Source organism: Polyergus mexicanus, unplaced genomic scaffold (assembly GCF_030449975.1).
Source record: "Polyergus mexicanus isolate NDT 795.1 unplaced genomic scaffold, iyPolMexi1.0 SCAF_22, whole genome shotgun sequence".
NCBI classification, from domain to species: domain Eukaryota; kingdom Metazoa; phylum Arthropoda; class Insecta; order Hymenoptera; family Formicidae; genus Polyergus; species Polyergus mexicanus.
Window position 1 is genome coordinate 4,218,257 of NW_027223342.1, and position 20,043 is coordinate 4,238,299.

Here is a 20,043-nt window from a genome sequence, read left to right on the forward strand (position 1 = left end):
TTGTTTCTAGTATTTTTTATTTTGCGCAATATTCTGTTTTGTATTAAAATATTTTTTTCATAGAAATCGTATTTAAATGTTATGTTGTGCCTCCGGGAGAGGCATGGTAGTTGGGATCGTTTGCCGGAAGGAATTTAGGAATTCGGGCTCCGCCCGAGAACTACACGTACTTTAGTTAAATAATTCAGATACTTTCCACGTTAAATAAATAGATAAATATCAGTTTTATTTGTGACTTGGCTTATTTACAAAGTTCCCGCACATTAACTCGCGTCGCGTGTCGCGATAGCGGATATTTCAACGTGCGAGTCGATTTCGGTCTCGAGACTCTTATTTTGAATCAAGATGTGCGCGTGATACTTAAATGTAAAAAAAATATTAATTCCTGATTTCAGCTTATTTTTATCGCTGTTAACTATTGTATATTAATATTGTAGTTTTATTATTATACATATGCGCGCGCGTATGTGTGTGTGTGTATTTATTTATTTAAATTAATATAAATGTAGCTCGAAGAAGCATATTATGTCACGCTGTTATACGCAACGAGAAGTCTGCATACCACGTAACGCGTCGCTTCGTAATTGCCAATTTGCTTGAGAACGTAGTTACTGCATTGGCCGTTATGACAGTATGGCGCTGAAACCAGTGAGAAAGACCAGTCTCGCCTTAACCCGGGCCATTGGCTATTTGTCTATTCATCTGTGTACATACATACATACTTACATACACGCATGCTACAAATATCGCGTAATAATAAAAATAAATGCGCATCTTTATAAATGAATATTCTCTAACCAAATAAAAAAATTATTCATAAATATTTTACGACAAAAATTAAATTTCTAAATTTTTACTTTAAAAAAAGTTTATTTTCTATAAATATAGGCAAACTTATATAAATATGCAAATGTTTGGTAACATAAGAAGATAAAATATATCAAATTTTCTTTTCTCATTTATAAATTACTAAATATAACTATGAATAATAATAAATTATCATAAAGATTTTATACAGGGTGGTCCTCGTAACGGTCGCCACGATTTTTAAGGCACTTACAATAATCTGACATAAAAAAGTTTCAAACAAAAGTTGTGTGGCTTCAAGGGGGCCATAAGATGGTGACAATGATTTGACCTTGGAAAATCATTTGAAGGTCATGTGAAGGTCAACTTTAAAATCTTAAACAGAAACCGCCATTTTTTATTTAGTATTCTTGTAGCTGACATCGAGAGATTTCCAAAACACTATAACAAAGTATTTTTTTATTAAGTACTTTTTGAGTTATTTTATATTTTAATCTGACATATTTTGATATAAAAAATTAAATATCTCGTAAAATATTTAGTTTTTGATAATCTTACCGTAATACTTCTATGTACAGAATAATGAGACAAATCAATTAGTATAAAAAAAAAATTGTTTTTAAGAAAATTATTTACAATGTATTTTTTAAACAATTATTTGTTTTTTTTTGGCACTAATTAATTTGTCTTATTATTCTGTACATAGAAGTAATACGGTAAAATGATCGAAAACTGAATATTTTACGAAATATTTTATTTTTTATATCAAAATATGTCAGATGAAAATATAAAATAACACAAAAAGTATTTAATAAAAAAATACTTTGTTATAGTGTTTTGGAAAGCTCTCGATGTCAGCTACAAGAATACTAAATAAAAAATGGGGGTTTCCATTTAAGATTTTAATATATATATATACAATATATATATATATATATATATATATATATATATATATATATATATATATATATATTGTAAAGATTAGAACAAAAATATATTTTTTATTGTTTGAGAATAATTACTTTCAATCTTACATTTCAATATAAATTTGTAAACGTCTGATTAATAATCTCTATATTTAAATACTTCGTCAGTAATCCAAAATTCTCAGCAACTTTAAATCATATGTGAATATGTTATCATACTGAAAAAATTAAGGTCGAATTAGTAACCAAACTTTTACAAATTTGTACTGAAGGTATAAGATTAAATAAAATTATTTTGACCAAATTTTTCTGAAAATAAACATATATATTAAAATAAAAAGCTAGAAACTTGTATTTGTAATAACATAAATCTTATCATAGATAATTATTATTATAAGTAATTAATAAAATTGTGAAATTAATATAAAGCACAAAGTACTAATCCTGTTCTTTGGTCTTTGGAAGATCGGGAGATAATGGCTGCCTTTTCCCTCACGCACGTGTTTTTCGTGCACATGTATCCCGTACACATGCATATTCTATATCTATTGATATTTATTACCGACAGTAATAAAAATGGTAAATGTGCTCGCAGTATTTATTACCGACAGTAATCAAAATGGTAATTGTGCTCGCAGTATCATGCATTATCGATAACTTTAATTTTCAACTAACGTCATCTTGTGTGTAAAGCTAGAAAAGTACATTTTCATGTGGTCGACTTACTATATATATCGTCGACGACGTCGACGTTTCTTAAGTGAGAACTTCCACATTGTGACTTTGCATCATAATATGGCCGTTCACGACACATGTAGAGTGAAAATAAAGATATTTTCGTTATATAATTAATACCCAAGCTATCGATTAAGCCTAGTAAGATCTCAATCAGTCCAGCCATTATTGAAATCTGATAATTTCAGTTACTCTCAACTGATCAGCTCGGGTGAAGATACACGGTACGCCTTGCTGTTGCTGCGCATGACTTGGCGCGAGACACTACCGTGTCCCTTGATATCGCTCCTTAGCCTATTTTTATTTGTTTGTTATAAAAATTTATTTTCTATTAATATCAAGAAAAAGAATCATTGCTCTGAAATAGCTACTGGAATAAATTTAAATCCAAAGTTAACCATTCAAAGCTTGCACCCGCATTACAATTAATCATAACCAGCATATATTTTTCAAGCAAATTATCACCAAACGATTTCTTAAGTCACTTTAACAAAAACTTAGCAGAGAGAAAGAGAAATTTTCACAAACATAAAAAGTCTAATATATGTAAGACGAAAATAAAATTAATTAAACACACTTTTCTTTATATTATTTAACTGTCTTGTCTAATTATTCAAATTTTTGCATCTATAACGCCTATTTTCTTAAATTGATTTTAAAAAATTGGCTACACATAGATGTGTGACTTCCGGAAAATGATGAAAGATCAGATATTACAACCGTAGCGAAAATAAAGTATCTTTTCATTCATGTCCCGCTCTATTAACAGCATCCTGTGCATATTTAATTCTCCCGTTTGTGCTTTGTATATTCTGCTCGGAATTAGTCGGTCATGTATTTGTGTGAAGGAGCAATAACGGACTGTCGAGCTGTATCGATCGCAGCAGGTCGGTACATGGTCAGGTAAGATGTTTTTCAGGACTAAAATTTGAGAAAGGATACGCATCCTGTCGTAGTGTCCGCGTAGTTTCCTCGTGTTTTCGACGAGCAGCTGCTGCAGTATGTAAAAAATTCCATGTAAAAAAAAAGAATATTGTAACACTTCTAATATGCTACATTAATGAATGATAACGAAACATAATAAAGATAACAACAGGAAATATAAAAGTCGCACAATTTGAGCACATGTCACAGATGATATTAATTAATCTAAATAAGAATTATGTCACGTTGATGTTTAGAGTATGTATGTTTAGATAAGCATACAAGAACCTCTTATTTATATATCAATTAGAATATAAAAAAAGATAATGTTTGAAAAATCCGTTAGTACTTTTAAACGTTTTGTGAAAAAAGTTTAATCCCTTTAGAAATTTTATTTTTTTAAATTAATTTCTTAATTAAGTTTTTTAAAAATTTTATTTTTTCGAATTAATTATTTAATTAAACTTTTTAAAAACTTTATTTTATTAAATTAATTTCTTAATTAAGCTCTTTAAAAACTTAATTTTTTAAAATTAATTTTTTAATTATTATATATCCATAAAAGAGCTTAACAATTCTATGAATTTAAAATTTCTTTTATACCCACGAATTATTACATTTAATAATCTAAAATTATTATAAATTAAAGATTTCTTTGATTATAATATCGTTCGATCATTACGATCAAATTTATATCATCATGCTTTTATATAACTTTATCATCTCGCGCATCTTCGGTAAACGTGAAACGTCGTTTTCACTTTTCAGAACGTGTTTGACAACGAAACAAGCTTATACTCTTCTCTATAACTCATTTATCTCCTTTCTACTTCCTTCCATTATGTCATTTCCGCACAGTTCGCGTAGGAAGATTCATAACATCCTCTTTCACCGATGTCCTCCTCGGGATCGTCTCGATTCGCAGGACTTGAACATCACAGGGTCCATCTATCTAAGCTGATTTTTCTCCCTCGTCCCTCTCCTCACGAGACATCCGACGCAAACAAAACAGCCGGCGAACCGATTCACGAATTTTTCGTCGGTTTCTCGTCCCAGACTTTAAACCGCGCAAGCACGCAAAGCGCAGCGCATAGGCAGATAGTTCTGCAAGTCGTGTGCGCGTTTCGTAAATTGCACGCGACATGCGTTCCACGCAAGGCTGGTTCGATATTTGTCTCATGAGAAATCCGATTCAATCGTATTTGATGTATCATAAATTTTATTTTTTTTTATATAAATTCGCCAGATAAAGAGAGAGAGAGAGAGAGAAAGAGAGAGAGAGAGAGAAAGAGAAAAAGAAATATAAGAAATATTTTATTACACGAATTCATGTTTATATAATATGCCTGCAAAAACTTGTGATTTCAACAAAACTCTTTCTTTTCATCACTCTTTCTATTTTCTTTTATGTATATATAGATTATTCATTAAAAAACAAATTTATGTCATTACTTTCATTCTAAAAGTATTCGTCCATCTACGCGACACAAAATAAAAATATTTAATTAATTTATCGTTTCTCGAGAACTGTACGCTTATGAAGTTTATAAAATTCATTTATAAAGTTCTTCAACAAAGAAACATACACCAGTACGTGTGAATTAGGAGAAAAAAATTAAAATAAGAACAAAATTAGAAAAGTTAAGGAAATTGATAAATATTATATAGCGGAAATGCACGATACATGGCAATTGCATTTTAACAATAAATTATGTTAATTGAACAAGAAAATTTTTTATTTGTATTTAAATATATATAAATAGAGAATGATAAATTATGTTTTTACTAGCTATATATTATAAATTGAAAATAACATATAAATAAGTCTAATGTAATAAAAAAAAATTATATAATTATGTACGTTTTTATATTATATATTACAGAATACGTCAACATTCCATAACATTGCTTAATTTGCTGCTAATTGCATGATTTTGAAGAAAATAACCTAAACTAATCATCGGCTAATTAAACTGTGCACAAAAAGCGCGATGAGTAACAATCATTTCTGATTATCGACATCCAGTTTCTTGACAAAATGATAATTTCACGAGCGATAACGCGAAATGAGACAATTTTGTACGATTGTATTTCTCTGACTGTTTATTGCACACCGCGTAGTAACTGGATTGTGCCACATAATAGAAAGTTACATTAAATCGTGCAATATATTATGATAACAGCATGACGGCACATGCGCGATTAACAAAAAATGATGTTTGCACGGTAAAGCTTCAATCGCTGTAACTGACCGCTGATTAATAAGATAAGATTATAAAAGTCCGCATACGTATCTCAACGTGAGACGCAAATGACGTGCAAGGTGAAATGGAGTATTTATCCTCAAGTAAGTGTGAATCAATATAATAATTTTCCCAATACTAAAATTAAGACTTATGATGAAATCATTAGTGAATATATATTTTTAATAATATTTAATAATTAGAAAAAAAGTTAGTGAAAAATATCAATTAATAGAATATTTTTATTATAATAAAATATTAAATCGCGAAAGTAGATCGTTTCACACGACACATTTAGGAACATTTAGGAACGTAATTCGAAAATATTTTAAATTCGCGAAAATTACTATTGTCTTAACACTATCCACCTTACGTGTGCAATAATTACACATTATATCGAAACCATCGAAATTATTGCATAAAATATCTATTGCTAAAAAATGATTTTTATTTCTAAAGTGAATAAAATAATTTTTCTTGCAATTGCATCAATAGACTAAGTTTTGATGAACTTCAAGCAATTTTAAACACAATTTAAAGTTCTCATTTACATTAACGACATGAGACATGATATTTATATCATCGATGTTTCTCCATCACGTATTTACACTTTTACGTGAGATGATGTAATTTAGCAAAACTATGTACAATGTTTTTTAATGCCCTTTTCGGTAAAAATACGGTCAAAATGGTTTTACCTCAGGGAACGAATGGTTGACGCGCAGTGCACAGTGTATCTTGGACTATTGATAGATTTTAATTGATGTTGATATGTCTGTGTGTTCATAAGTCAAATTATTTATCTTCGTATGTATGACCTTAAAAAATATTTGCACATATATATGCTCTAGCAACTTTGTAATAAAAAACGCCTGCCTGAGGATAAGGAATCGAATAGTTGTGTGTATAACTAATTTTTCTTAGACCGGGTCCATAATTTTTAAATGTATGCGATACCTATACAATCCACAAAAGCATATAAAAATATTAGTTAAAGATATATAATATTAGTTAAAGATAAGTTGATTTTAAGCTCTAAGTGAAACCATTTTACTCACATATATCCATTGTTTTTCAACTTTTTTGATACCACTAAAATGGAATTTATCAATGCAGCTTCCTTTGTCTCCTAATAATTTGACATCACATTCAAAAAATGATGGAAAATCTGGGTCAAATACATAATATTCCTCCACCTAGAAGATATTATAATTTCTATCAATTTTATTCTCAGAATTTTGTAGAGCATTTTAAATTAATGTAATTAATGATGACGATACCGTTATAGATGATTGTAAACAATCCAACACACATGGATGAAATCCTTTAATTTCCAGATCAATTAAATGATCAGAATGGCAGAACATTTTAATTGTAGTACCAATATTGCGTACTAATGTAAAATTACATATTCCCTGATAAGAAAATCGGTTCACAGAATTGTATAATCTCTCAGTATCAAGGAACAAATCCCGGAACGAATACCTCTTATTAATTGATTTATGATTATTGAAGAATTCTTTGTCGTAATAATCTTCCATTAAATTGTTCTTAAATGGTGATTTCGTGTTGCACATGATGTGCAATATGTACCACAGTATATCATGGTCTGAGAACGATTCGTTGAATATTGCATCCGCCTTCTTACGCCAAATTATTCTCAGGTATCTTTGTATCTCTATTTCCCAATATTTGCACACTAATCGGCAAATCAGCAAGCTCCTATGATCTATATGGCGGAAGATATTTTCTAATACTTCGGGTGCAAGCGTTGATATATTGCAAGCATTATGTGTTAATTGAATATCACGTAAATATTTGCGGTCGCGTTTTGTTGTCTGTCAACGAATTCAACCGTTACCATATATTACATTCGATTTTATAACGTAAATGTCAATGTCGTCGATGTTATTTTGGGTAATTATTTACTATAACGGACCCAGTTCCAATCACGTTGACCTTGATATATGTTGTCAAGGACTTAATCCTGAATAACTTTTTCTTATAACTTAATCGGCGGTCTCTTATAATTTTTGAGATATTTAAAGTTTAAGTTGGATTCGAAACGAAAATTTGGTTTAAGTTATACGACGTAATCCACACCAAATTTTTGTTTTAAATAAGAAATAGGTTTGGGTTAGGTTATATCTTCCGGAAATGGAGCCCCCTCGCAGAGGGGGCGGAACCCACTGTATCCATGCATATATTGTACTTTACAATGCGAAACGAGGTTCAGCCCAGAATTGTTGTGTGAATGGGAAAGTGTATGCGTGGATGTAGTGGGTTCCGTCCCCCCTGTGGGGGGACTCCACTTCCGAAGGATATAACCTAACCCAAACCTATTTCTAATTTAAAACTACAATTTGATTTGGGTTAAAGGGGGAGGGGGGGGGGCGGAACGCACTGTATTCATGTATATACTTTACAATGCGAAACAAGGTTTAGTCCAGAATTGTTGTGAGAATGGGAAAGTTTATGCATGAACGTAGTGAGTCCCCCTCCCCCTCTATTGTTGTGTTTCATCCTGTAAACAGAGAATGTGTTGAAATCGATTTTTGAAATAATGGCAACATTGTATCACTTAGATGAAAACAGTACATTTGCAACTGTAGAATAAATAAAATTTTTGATTCCTATGTGTACTGATTTTTTCTAATATTATATTAATTATGTAAAGACCTTGTTTCACATTTAAATCAGGGTTCTGATGCAGATGGACCTCGTTTCTTGCGTGGAAATTACAAACTTATGTAAAAATTAATATCTTATTTTTCAAGCTTTATTTGTTAATAACTTTTTAATAAACAATGACCGCCGATTAAGTTATAAGGAAAAGTTACTCAGGAGCTGGGTCCGTTATAGTAAATAATTACCAAATATTTAATTTTTTCTTGAATAATAATTTAAATGGTTGATTAATTATTATATTTTGTTGTAACCCGAGCAAATTTCTTAATATATTAAAGGATAAAACAATAAAGTGAAACAGAAAAGTGTAAGAAAGAGCTGAGTAAAGCAAAGCAGTAAAATTAGAAAAGAGATCAAGGAAGAGTAAAGTAATATTAATAAAATAAAAGTAAGATACGTGACTAAAGAGAAGGAAGTCACGGTCAAGTTCTCGGAAGCTGAGTAAGCAGCTGACGAGACAGACTGACAAGCGGAGCACGAGACATGCTCCGGTCAGGGACACCACACTCCTCCCTAATCAACGACCTAATTAATTAAGATATATAATAAGCGCGAGATGCACCGACGCACAGTGGGAGAAAATGAAAATGAAATCTGTCAAATCTGTAAAAATAAACGAATGCCTTTGAACTTTGCAGATTATACTAAATAAAGATTGAATATATGAATTATGGATTAATAAATTATATATCATATATATTATATATTATATACATATATATAAATATATATACATATGTGTGTGTGTATGTGTGTATTTCAAGGGTATTTAATTTGAGGGGCAAAAATATGGTACCAAATTTTGAAATTAATTAAAGATGTGTAAATTTGTACATTAATGTAATATTAAAAATTAACTCTACATAAAATTATAAGTATTATTTTTTAAACATTTTTTAATTTTTTTATTTTCCTGGTATAATTTATAATTTTAAACATATGTTTTTTCTCTATTCATAAAATTTACTCACTATAAATACTATTCTTTAATAATTGTTTTGCTTCTTGCGTTAATTCTTTCAACTTTTTATCTTTTTTTAATCTTATTGCGCTAATAAGTGGATCCGAAGAAATCAGCAGAAAATGCAATGTATCTTCATTATTAGCTACACGAGAACAAAATTGGCTATTGTGCGCTCGTGCGTTTTTAAAAATTTTGTTACTAGCTTCTTGAGCTTCCTCAGACAAATGACCAATGGATATAGAAAGTTCTTCCATTATTTTTCTGCCATGTATTAGTACTTTGTGTACTGCAGGAGGCATTTTGTACCAGCTATAATGCTGCACATATAGTTTTGCAGTTTCGATAGTGTATTTTTCAAACTTATCTAAGTCAACTTCCAAGCCACATGAAAAAATCTGCAGTATAGTACCGAATTTTGTAATTAAATTAACATCAATTTCGAGTATTTTAGCTACTTTCTTCGGCTCTTCAAAGAATCGTCTTGCTGTGTTGCCATTGTTTGTAGTTCCGTATCCTTGTCTTACGAAATCTACACTAATAGATAAGTACGATTTTAATTCACGTTGAATTTTCTTCTTCTTATTTTGTTTTAGTATTCTGTCCAAAAGCATAACTCTTTTTAAAATCCGTATTATACGCAATGTGTAAAATGCACTCCATGAATCTTATCCAGCAATGCAATGTGGATAAGCCAAATTTATAATTTTCTTCATTCTCCTTTAGAGACATTACAAGATTTAAATTATTCATTTGATTGGGTTTAGCACCACAAATATTACAAGATGCAGACGATTTTTGATCTGTAAATACATTACAAACTTTTCCGTCAACATTTAATATTATGCGTAACTTTGAATGATATCTCATTTTTTGTTATTATAGTTGGAACTAATTTGCGAATTTTCTCCGTATAAAAATTATATTCCTGTAAGATTATCGAAAATGTTTCCTTAATAAATTCAAATTTTATGGGCCGACAATATCGTATAGATGATGGGCGCTCATTTATCCATAAAATATCATCTTCCGAAATTATTTTCAGTGGCACAAACGAAATTATGAAGACTGCTCTATCCGACTCATCTTCACCTTCTTCAATGTGTTCGACTTCTGTTTCGGATAATTCATCTAGTGAGCTTGAAATATAATTTTGATTACTGCGAGATTGATTATTCACATCCACACTCCATCTTTGCTTAATCGTTTGTTGCCCAGAAGCTCCACTTGCCATGTAAAATTAGCTTTTTTCCATTAAGATTGTTTAATCGCGAATATTCTAACAAAGATATAATTCTGTAGACAGTATGGTCGAGTAGGGATTGTAAATGCACACTTGCACCACGTTCCGTTACTGTAATATTATCAGGATAGCAATCTTTCTTCAGACATTTCAATTTTTCATATGGAGGATAGTTTTTGTCCTTGAATAAAAGCAAATTGTATGAACGAAGATTTTCATATTTTGCCTTTGACATCCCCAAATCCATATACATTGCTAGGACTGTATTTAAAAAGTTACGGTCTTCGTCAATTGTACGTTTCTCCCTGGGTTCATCGATTTTAAACAAAACTGCCTTGGCTAATGCTTCTTGATTATAATTGCATTTAAGCTCTTGTACGCGTCTTCTTTTTGATCTAGCAGAACAATTTTCATAACTTAACTTTGGCCGGCCTCGACGTGTAGGATCTTGAGTTGGAGGTAATGAATCGGAAGAACAAGTACGAGTCACAGAATTGAATTTAATTTTGAATATTTGTTTCATAAAATAAGTATATTTCTTTCTAAACGTTCGCTGCATTCTATTAGAATTATTCCAGCATCTAGTAAATACTGGTAAAAATAAAGTATTTAATTTTTGTTTTATTTGTGCCAACTGGTTTTCAGTGAAATTAAATTTATCTTTTAGTTTATTCATAAGAATATTTATCTTGCATTTTTGTTTGTGCGTATCACTCCATAGCCAAACACATAACTCTTCTTGACTTATTTCAAAGACATCCATATTTTAATATCTTCTCAATAAAACGAACTATATAATTGTTATTTAATATAATTATATATCTAACAAGCTAACTATATAACCTATATAACTGCAATAATTTTTCGATTACGCAATCCCGTTCAACGCCGTTTTGTTTCAACGCTGTTTTGTTTCAACGCTGTTTTGTTCCAACGAGAATTTCTGCCACCTAACGGCAGAATTAATGAATACAATACTTTTAAAAAATTTAAAAGATATCCTTTAATGCACGCGCCCGGTCAATCGCGACCGTGCACGGCTGATCCGAGCGCGCTCATCGAGTCATATCAGAATCATTGCCATGATTATATCATTCGTAACTTTCACATCTGCAAATATTTGCAAACGGGATTTTTACTAACTCTTAAGGAAGATCTTACAGAAAAGTTTTATCAAAAACAGAACCTGTCTATTGCTGTCTATCATTATAAAAAATGTGTTGAAAATATGACCATTTTTCATATATAAATCTTCAAATCAGCTACGCATTCACGAACTGTTTAAAAAGCAGACATGCAAGTTGTTGATTTGCTTCTTTTCTTGTGGATTCTACATAAATATGCAATAAATTCAATTTATTTATAAAATAATTCCCAATTAATTAATTTTTAAAAATAATTAGAACTTTATCATAATGTACACACACAAAAAATAATAAAAATATACGACTTTTTTATATACAGAATTTTATTGAAATTTTCAAATACTTAATATGTTTAATGGTTATCAAATATTTTAGAATGTTATACAACAGGTTTCGTTCATTATTATGTAAAATAAAAATATTGTTAAAAACCTATTTTTGGCCGCAATTTCCCGATTTCTCCCACTGTGCGACGCTGGCTACTCGCTCGCTCAGTAATAGTATCGAAGTACCGTACGTATCGCGCCCGACTATTATAATCGCGAAAAAGTGAAAGTGTATTAAATCTTGCAAAATATACTAAATTATACCTAACGTCCGGGAGTGTCTTATTTCGAGCGTGGATCCTAATCCTTTGGGCGTACAAATCCCGAAAGACCTCTTCCTTAGCGGCTAGAGGCACAACAATTTAAATAAAAATATAAACTTTATTTTTATACGAAACGAAGTTTATTTTTGTTTTCATCGCGCGGAGAAGTTTTGTGGAAATCAATTTATTTTATCTGTCAGCAATAACAGATGACAGATCAGTACGTATGTAAATGTAGTTACGAGCCTGAGGACGCGAATTCTACGCAATATTATTGGCAAACTTTGATCACTTATAACTCAAAAACTATTGTAGCCTCGATATTTCTGTATTAAGATTTTTTACTCCATTTGCCTCTAGAATAGGCTATTAAAATATTGTACGGAGGTTGTGAGACGCCCTGTATATATATACATATAAGTAGGATAGTATGGCCGGTTTTGGCTCAGTTTTGCGTGAGTGTGAGAGAGAGGGTATCGTTGGGGAGGAAGAGAGTGAGATAGTTTCGGAGCAGTTTGTAGGCGCCCGCGGGATGGAGAGCGGGCTGGGCGGGTGCATGGGGGGGTAAGTAGGGTGAGAGGGGAAGCGCGGCCGAGGGGAAGCGGTGGGTACGAGTCGCCGAGAGCGCTCGAGAGATGGCGCTCGGGGGGTGGCGGTTCCTCCCGATTCGCGACTTTGACGCGACTCGCGCTTCTAGCGCGCGATCCGCCGTCGCGATTCTTTAGGGGGGCGCGCCGCTTCTAGCGCGCGATCCGCGAGCGGGCGGCGGGCGCCCGGCGTCGAGGGGGCGGGGGATCGTCGGTGGGCGGTCGAGCGGACGGAGGGGCGTCCCTCGTCGCTCTCCTCTTCTCGAGGCGCGCGTTAGCGCGAGCGCGCTTGTCGCTTTAGCGAGATGGCGAATCTTCGAAAGGTCGTGAAATAAAGAGATATCGTCGTTCTAGCGAAAGAGGAGAGGTGTTTTTATTGTTTTCTTTTACAAATTTTTTAATATATTAATAATACGATGATACGAGTACGCGAGTGAGCGTATCACGATTCTCCGAAGAGCAGAGCTTGCAGTTCGCAATCGATTATATCGTTGCGGTCGAAGTTATCGCTCTCGCGTATCATCGCGGGAATAAGCGCCTTATCGCGAGCGCCTGCCGCGATGTCGAGGAAACAAGTTAGCTTGTTGTCCACGCGTGCGGTTAAACCGCTTAAAGATGCAACGATGCGGTTGACGCAAAGTTCCAGATTTAATATATTTACGACGGTGCTCTTTGATATGGCTAGGCGAATTTTAGGCGTTTCGAGACGAAGTATTCGGAGATTGTTGAGTTTGCCGAATCGTAGCGTCAACTGTCCGATGTGTATTGGCGTCGGGCGCGCCTCGTCGCGCTCGTCGGAGCGAAAGTGCGACAGAAGCGCGGGTCGTAGATCGAGCAGTTCCTTCCACGTATCCGGCGTTAGCGAGATCTCTTTGCCGTGACAATCTCCGAAGACGATTTCTACGAAAGAGGGTCGGCTGACGTTAACGCTAATTTCCAGATGTTTATATGCGGTTTTGGTCAATGGATAGCGTCTTCCTAAGATTCTGAGCGGTCGCGCGACCGAGACGTCCGCGTCGTGTCTTGGCGTTCGATCGCGATCTCGTCTAAAAAATAGATATGAGCGATGAGAGAAACGGTGTTAGCGAATTATTAGTTCGAATAAATGTTCGATAGTCTTACCTATTGTCCATTTTAGCTTTTTTAGCGTATTCCGCGCTATCTTCGCGGTCTCGTTCGGTTAGTCTCGATCGATCGTCGAATGAGTGTTGCTGCTGCGGTTGTCCCCCCATTGTCGCGTACATCGTCGCTCGTTTTTTCTCGTTCTTTCTCGTTTGTTCTTTTTCGCGCGTTAGCTTCGGTGTTCTCCGTCAATAATGAAGCGCTTAATGGATGGACGGTCTTTATGTATATAAAGGGGTGTCTATCTACGCGAGTATTCGCGTAGAGATCGCTTCTTCCCCTTTCGCGCGTTTCCTCTTATATATTCTATTTTTAAAAAATAACGGTAGGGTCGCTCTAGTCGTTCTCATCGTCGATTCTCTCTTTCTCGATCGTATCGCTGAGACGATAGACGCGACTAAGGAGATCGTGCAATTGCCTTAGCAGTCCATCCGTAGGACACTCGATGCCGAGCGCGTGTAGATCGAAAGGACCCGCCGAGGTTACGGTATTTGTAAATTCGTTGAAGGCGTAGAACTGACGTTTGGCGAAGAAATATAGATTACCGTCGATGTATCGGAAGGCCGACGTTATCGCGGACGGAATTCCGGGAAATATATCTTTTAATGGAGCGTGTCTAATGACTATCATGTGACACTCGTCGATTTCCGCGACTTTATCATCGTCGTATATAGCGTAGGTTCGTCCCGTGTGCGTATTTATCGCTGCGTTGATTTTAATGTTTCGGGGAAGTCCGATATCGTGGAGATATCTCGGCCAGCCCGATTTTAGTTTCAGACTGGGATATTCCGCGAGGTAGATCGAATCGTTCGCGAATAGCGCGAGATCGCCCGAGGGTCTTCGATACGCGGATAGACGCGTAAAATTCGCCGGTAGAAACGTCGCGTAATCCGTGAGCGTCATGGGTCTACCGTAACGCTTTTCGGTCATGTCGACCGACCATATGTTGCGGCGATTAGCTATATATAATCGATGATTCATTATTAGCGCGGAGTCCACGCGTCGTAATGCGCAGAGATCCGCGCGCGCTGGGTCGGTCGGCGCGACGCTCGTCGTCGCGGGCGCCCCGGTGGTCGCGGTAGTCGCCGTTGGATAGTTTCCGTCGTCGTGAGATCCGTACAGATTCTGTATAGCGAGAATGTCTTCTATGCTCAGCTTAACTGGAAATTGATTCTCGATGTCGGGTATATATGGGAACATTATAGAGTCATTGCGCATACTATGCTGTAGACCCAATGCGTGGCCGATCTCGTGCGTTAGCGTTTGTAGCAAGTGATGCGTGTCGGGAGGATTTTTGTTTAGATACACGTGCCACGGTTCGGAATCGTCGACGTATATCTCCGATGTGAAGTCGGTTGTTCCAGAGGGAAAAAATGCGTGAGCTAGGGCTCCTCCCGGACCGTCGAAGGCTGCCGGGCAAATACCGACGTTTCGACGATTCGCGTAAGTGTGCGCGCCCGTTCGATACGATATTAATATATCGGGGTGTAACGGGTCGCGTGCGAAAGTTAGCGATGAGTTCGCCGCCCATAACGCGAACGCCGTTTCGGCCGTTCGCGAGATTTCCTCGCTAGCCATCTGAAAATTCCATGCGAAACGCGTCTTCGGCCATTTTCGCGCGATCGGGCTATACGCGCGATCGGGAATATCTGCGAGACCGCATCGCGGTTTACGCATAAGGTGAAGCGTAACGGCGTTTAACGCGCCGTTTCCCGATAATTGATAATATTCTTGAAACAGCGATAGTGCGCGACGCAGAGATGTCGCGTTATCGGACGACAGTGATTCTCCATCGTCTTTTAGAAAACCGTAACGCGCAGAAAACGAAGCGCCTCGATTCTTTCCGAGTCGAAGGGCGCGGCGACCGTCGTAGCGACGAGCATCATCGCTAGAGTGAGAACCGTCCTCGTATTAGTCATCGCGCGAAGCGGGGAAGACGCGATAAACTGTTGAGAGACGCCGAGCGCGATTGATTCGCGCGTTCCGCGAGACGTCTATTTTTATCAGCGACGAATAATGTGGGTGGGTGGGGAGAGGGAGAGGGAAATGCGTTTCTTTCGACGTCGAGCGTTTGGAATGCGCGTTATCTAGCGGACGCGCTCGAGTTCCTCTTTTGTTTTTTCTATTTTATTGTTCATTTGTCCTCTAAGAAGGACATTCGATGAGCGATTAAAGATATCCCTTCCAACGATACGCGTTATCTAACGGATGTTTTCTGTTATTTCTGTTTTATTATTTGTTTGTCCTCTAAGAAGGACATTCGATGAGCGATTAAAGATATCCCTTTCAACGATGCGCGTTATCTAACGGATGTTTTCTGTTATTTCTATTTTATTATTCGTTTGTCTCCTAAGAAGGATACTCGATGAGCAATTAGAGATATCTCTTTCCGGTAATGATAAATTAGAGATATCTCCTTCCGGTAACGATAAATTAGAGATACCCTTTAGATACCCCCTAGATACTTCTTTCCGGTAATGATGATCTCATTGTTCGCAGAGTATTCGGAATGCGCATTATCTAACGGATGTTTTTTGTTATTTCTATTTTTATTATTCATTTGTCCTCTAAAAAGGACACTCGATGAGCGAGTAGAGATACCTCCCTTCCGGCAACGGAGCGGTCGCGGAAGGAAAATGCGGCGCGATCGATAAATTGTACCGCAACATCCCGCGCGTCGATCTTTATAAAACGCGAGATCGTTTCGAGAAGCGTTAAAGTATTCTCGCTCGCGAGATAACGAAGCGCGAAACGACGGAACGTGAAGTGACGAGAATTAAAATCGGTCGTGAACTGTTCGATATGGAACGAATCGAACAGATAATTAACGCGGCCGATTATATTAATGTAAACGGAGACTTAATCGCGATAAAGTCTTATGTTTTGGGAGATCTCGCCACGGATTTGCGTGTGGAAGCGCAAGGTGTTATTGAAAATAGTCCGGATTCGTTTAGACTCGCCTTTCAGTTAAACGAAGACGTAGATATTGCGCGTTTAATGTAAGTATCTAATTGAAATTATAATAAATTATAATAAATTATAATAAATTATAATAAATTATAATAAATTATAATAAATTATAATAAATTATAATAAATTATAATAAATTATAATAAATTATAATAAATTATAATAAATTATAATAAATTATAATAAATATTTTTAATAATTTTTACTTTTACTAATTTTTACTAATTTTTACTTTTACTAATTTTTACTAATTTTTACTTTTACTAATTTTTACTAATTTTTACTAATTTTTACTTTTGTATTTTAGACAAGAAATAGAGAGCTGTATAAGAACAGCGCGAGAATCGCTCTACGATTTAATAACTAGAACGAAGACTATGCTCGCACAAGCGCAAAGCGTTCATAGCGCATTGCGCGACGCTCGTCGACGCGGCGAGCGCGATTTCGCCGTTCCCGAGGTTAGGCGAGTCGTCGCATTACCGATCAACGAGGAGTCCGAATCGCGACCGATCGGCGAGCTCGAATTGCGATCGATGGAGGACGAGGCCGAACCGGCGACGGTCGACGAGGGTAAATCGCGGGCGAATGTACGATTGGCGAACTATGAGCCCGAATCGCAATCGTTCGACACGGAGTAATTTTATGCGTTAATAAAGCGCATTTGTAAGATATAATTTTTATGAATAAATGCTATATGTTAAGCGAAACGTTAATTTTTTACGCTCTTCTTTCCTTCTTCCGCATCCTCTCGTTTTCGCGCTTCTCGTAATAACCATCTGTGTCCGCATTAAGTATAGTATATTTAAATAGTATATTTAAATAGTATATTTAAATAGTATATTTAAATAGATTTAAAATCTCTATAATTAAGTTTGTTACGCGACCGCGATAAAGGATGCGACCGCGATAAAGGAAAAACGCGGTTTGTTCGTATAACGTGTATTTTGCAACAGTATAATATATTCATGATTAAACTTATAGATTATATAATTGACTCAATACAGTATAATTATATATAAAGTTTAAAATATATAATTAATTTGATACATTATATATAACTTAAATTTATAGATTATATACAATAATATACAATAATGTAATATAATTTATAATATAATTTATAATATAATTTATCATATAATTTATAATATAATTTATAATATAATTTATAATATAATTTATAATATAATTTATAATATAATTTATAATTTATAATATTATAATATAAAATCAATCGCGCATATTGCGCAAACGATCGCGCCGCTCGAACCACCAATCGTGCAGTTTGCAAGCGTTTTCTAACGCGCAATTTTTCACGTGATATCCGCAACGAAAGGCCCGCGAAGCGTTCAGAGTCTCCAGACGTTCGATGTCTTCGTAATCGGCGTCAATAGTCTCGACGGAAACGGCTATGTCGCGATCGTCGGCGACGTTTCCTAAGATCTCAATCAACCACTTCTTCTTCTCGTGACCTTTGACATAGATCTGCACCGTCGAATCGGGGCTAGATCCTCGACATATGGCATCTCGAACGAGTTTTTTCATCGACCCGTAATTCGTGTGTCCATCGTTCCACTTTAGCTGGTGATGATTCGATATCAGCCAACACGCTCGCGATTTTTCTGCTCTCGTGAGCAGATCCCACGACATCGGCGAGCGAAAGATGTGATGCGTCAATTCTACACCATTTCTTAATACGGCTACTTCTTTCGCGACAAATTTTTCGTTAACTACGAAACCTTGAAGATCGACAAAGATCGGTGCGTCCATCGTCGTTGTTAGCGATACTCGAAGTGTTTCTTTCTAGATTTTTCTAAGCGTTTTATTCTTTCTCTATATTTTTTCGAGTATCGTTGCGCTTACACGATTCTGCGCACGACGTTAGTGAGCGGATTGTATTCTACCACTCGATCGTGAATAATAAGACAGTAAGCTGTGGTGTTAGAGGGGATGTTTTCCTTGCAGTCGAACTCTATGCGAACGTCCACAGTGGCGCTTTTAATCGACTCGTTCTGTCGAGAACAGTCGATGACTACGAGTGGGCCGTGAGTTAAAAATTTATTTAGATTTAAGAGCGTTTCGTCGTTTTCGCATCCGTAGTACGTTTTTCGAAATTTCGAATACATATCGTATAACACGATTTTATGTTTATCGAATTTTATGTTATAACGGCGACTTTATGTTTATCGAAATCTAGATTCATGTCGTCGTAAGGATAAAAATCGGAATTAAGATACAGTTTGACATTAGTTAGTTTGTAATCATCGAATAAAGAAGGCTCCTCGGACAGAACGTTCTTCTTTCCAGATTGTAGCGCGAAGATAACGTATCGCGGTTTCTCGAGTTGTGTCGCCGCTTTGACGGCCCACGAGTGTTTGGTCGTGCTCTGTAGAAGCGGAAACTCGTAGAGATCCCATGAGCGAAAAGCGACGCTCAAGTATCGTCCACTATCTAATGTGCGCAATAATCTTAATTTATTAACATCATTCAATACTATATGAGGCATTCGTCATTGTATTTTTAACAAAACGATTTTAGGTTCTTGCGTTTCGCGCGATATAACGCAATTGTTATCGTTGCGCGCTCGTATTAAAATAAGCTCGTGTCGCGCGTTGATCACAACGCGCTTGTAATCTTCGCAAAAACCTAATAGCACGTTAAGAGGTACGTAAAAATTAAAATCACCGATCGACGAATGAGTTGTCGCTAATAAGTCCCATCCAGCGTTTTTTAATATTTTGCTTCTCTCGACCGTCAGCGACGCGTAATTCTTAATCGTGCTCGTTATTCCAACGTTTCTGTTTCGATCGATCTCCACGCCATCGAGCTCGTAGCGAATTTCCTCGAACATAAACGCCGCGCAATTGTTCACTAATCTCGTTACCGATGCGATTTCCCCTTGCGCGCTCGATGCTTCCTTCGACTCGAGTCTGCCCTCAACGTAGAGAAAACTGTCGCAAGGTAACGTATACAAATCTTGCTGTTGTATAGGAATTCGTATCTCATCGCTATTTCCAAACGTAGTATTGGCGTAAGGGTTGTACGTGTGAGTTTCGATCTTGACGATGCGATCGTCGAAGATCGGCTCCCCACTGATACT

General features: G+C 35.7%; 1 protein-coding gene across 1 annotated transcript; it reads right to left on the minus strand.

Moving 5' to 3' along the window:
* Positions 1–14,309: 14,309 nt before the first annotated feature.
* On the minus strand, positions 14,310–15,551 carry LOC138942485 (stromelysin-2-like). Its single transcript, XM_070312722.1, has one exon. It carries the CDS (start codon positions 15,549–15,551, stop codon positions 14,310–14,312), a length of 1,242 nt encoding a protein of 413 aa, XP_070168823.1.
* Positions 15,552–20,043: the final 4,492 nt, after the last annotated feature.

Excerpts from the sequence above, each read along its gene's own strand:
- LOC138942485 (XM_070312722.1), bottom strand. The coding sequence starts at position 15,551 with ATGGCTAGCGAGGAAATCTCGCGAACGGCCGAAACGGCGTTCGCGTTA.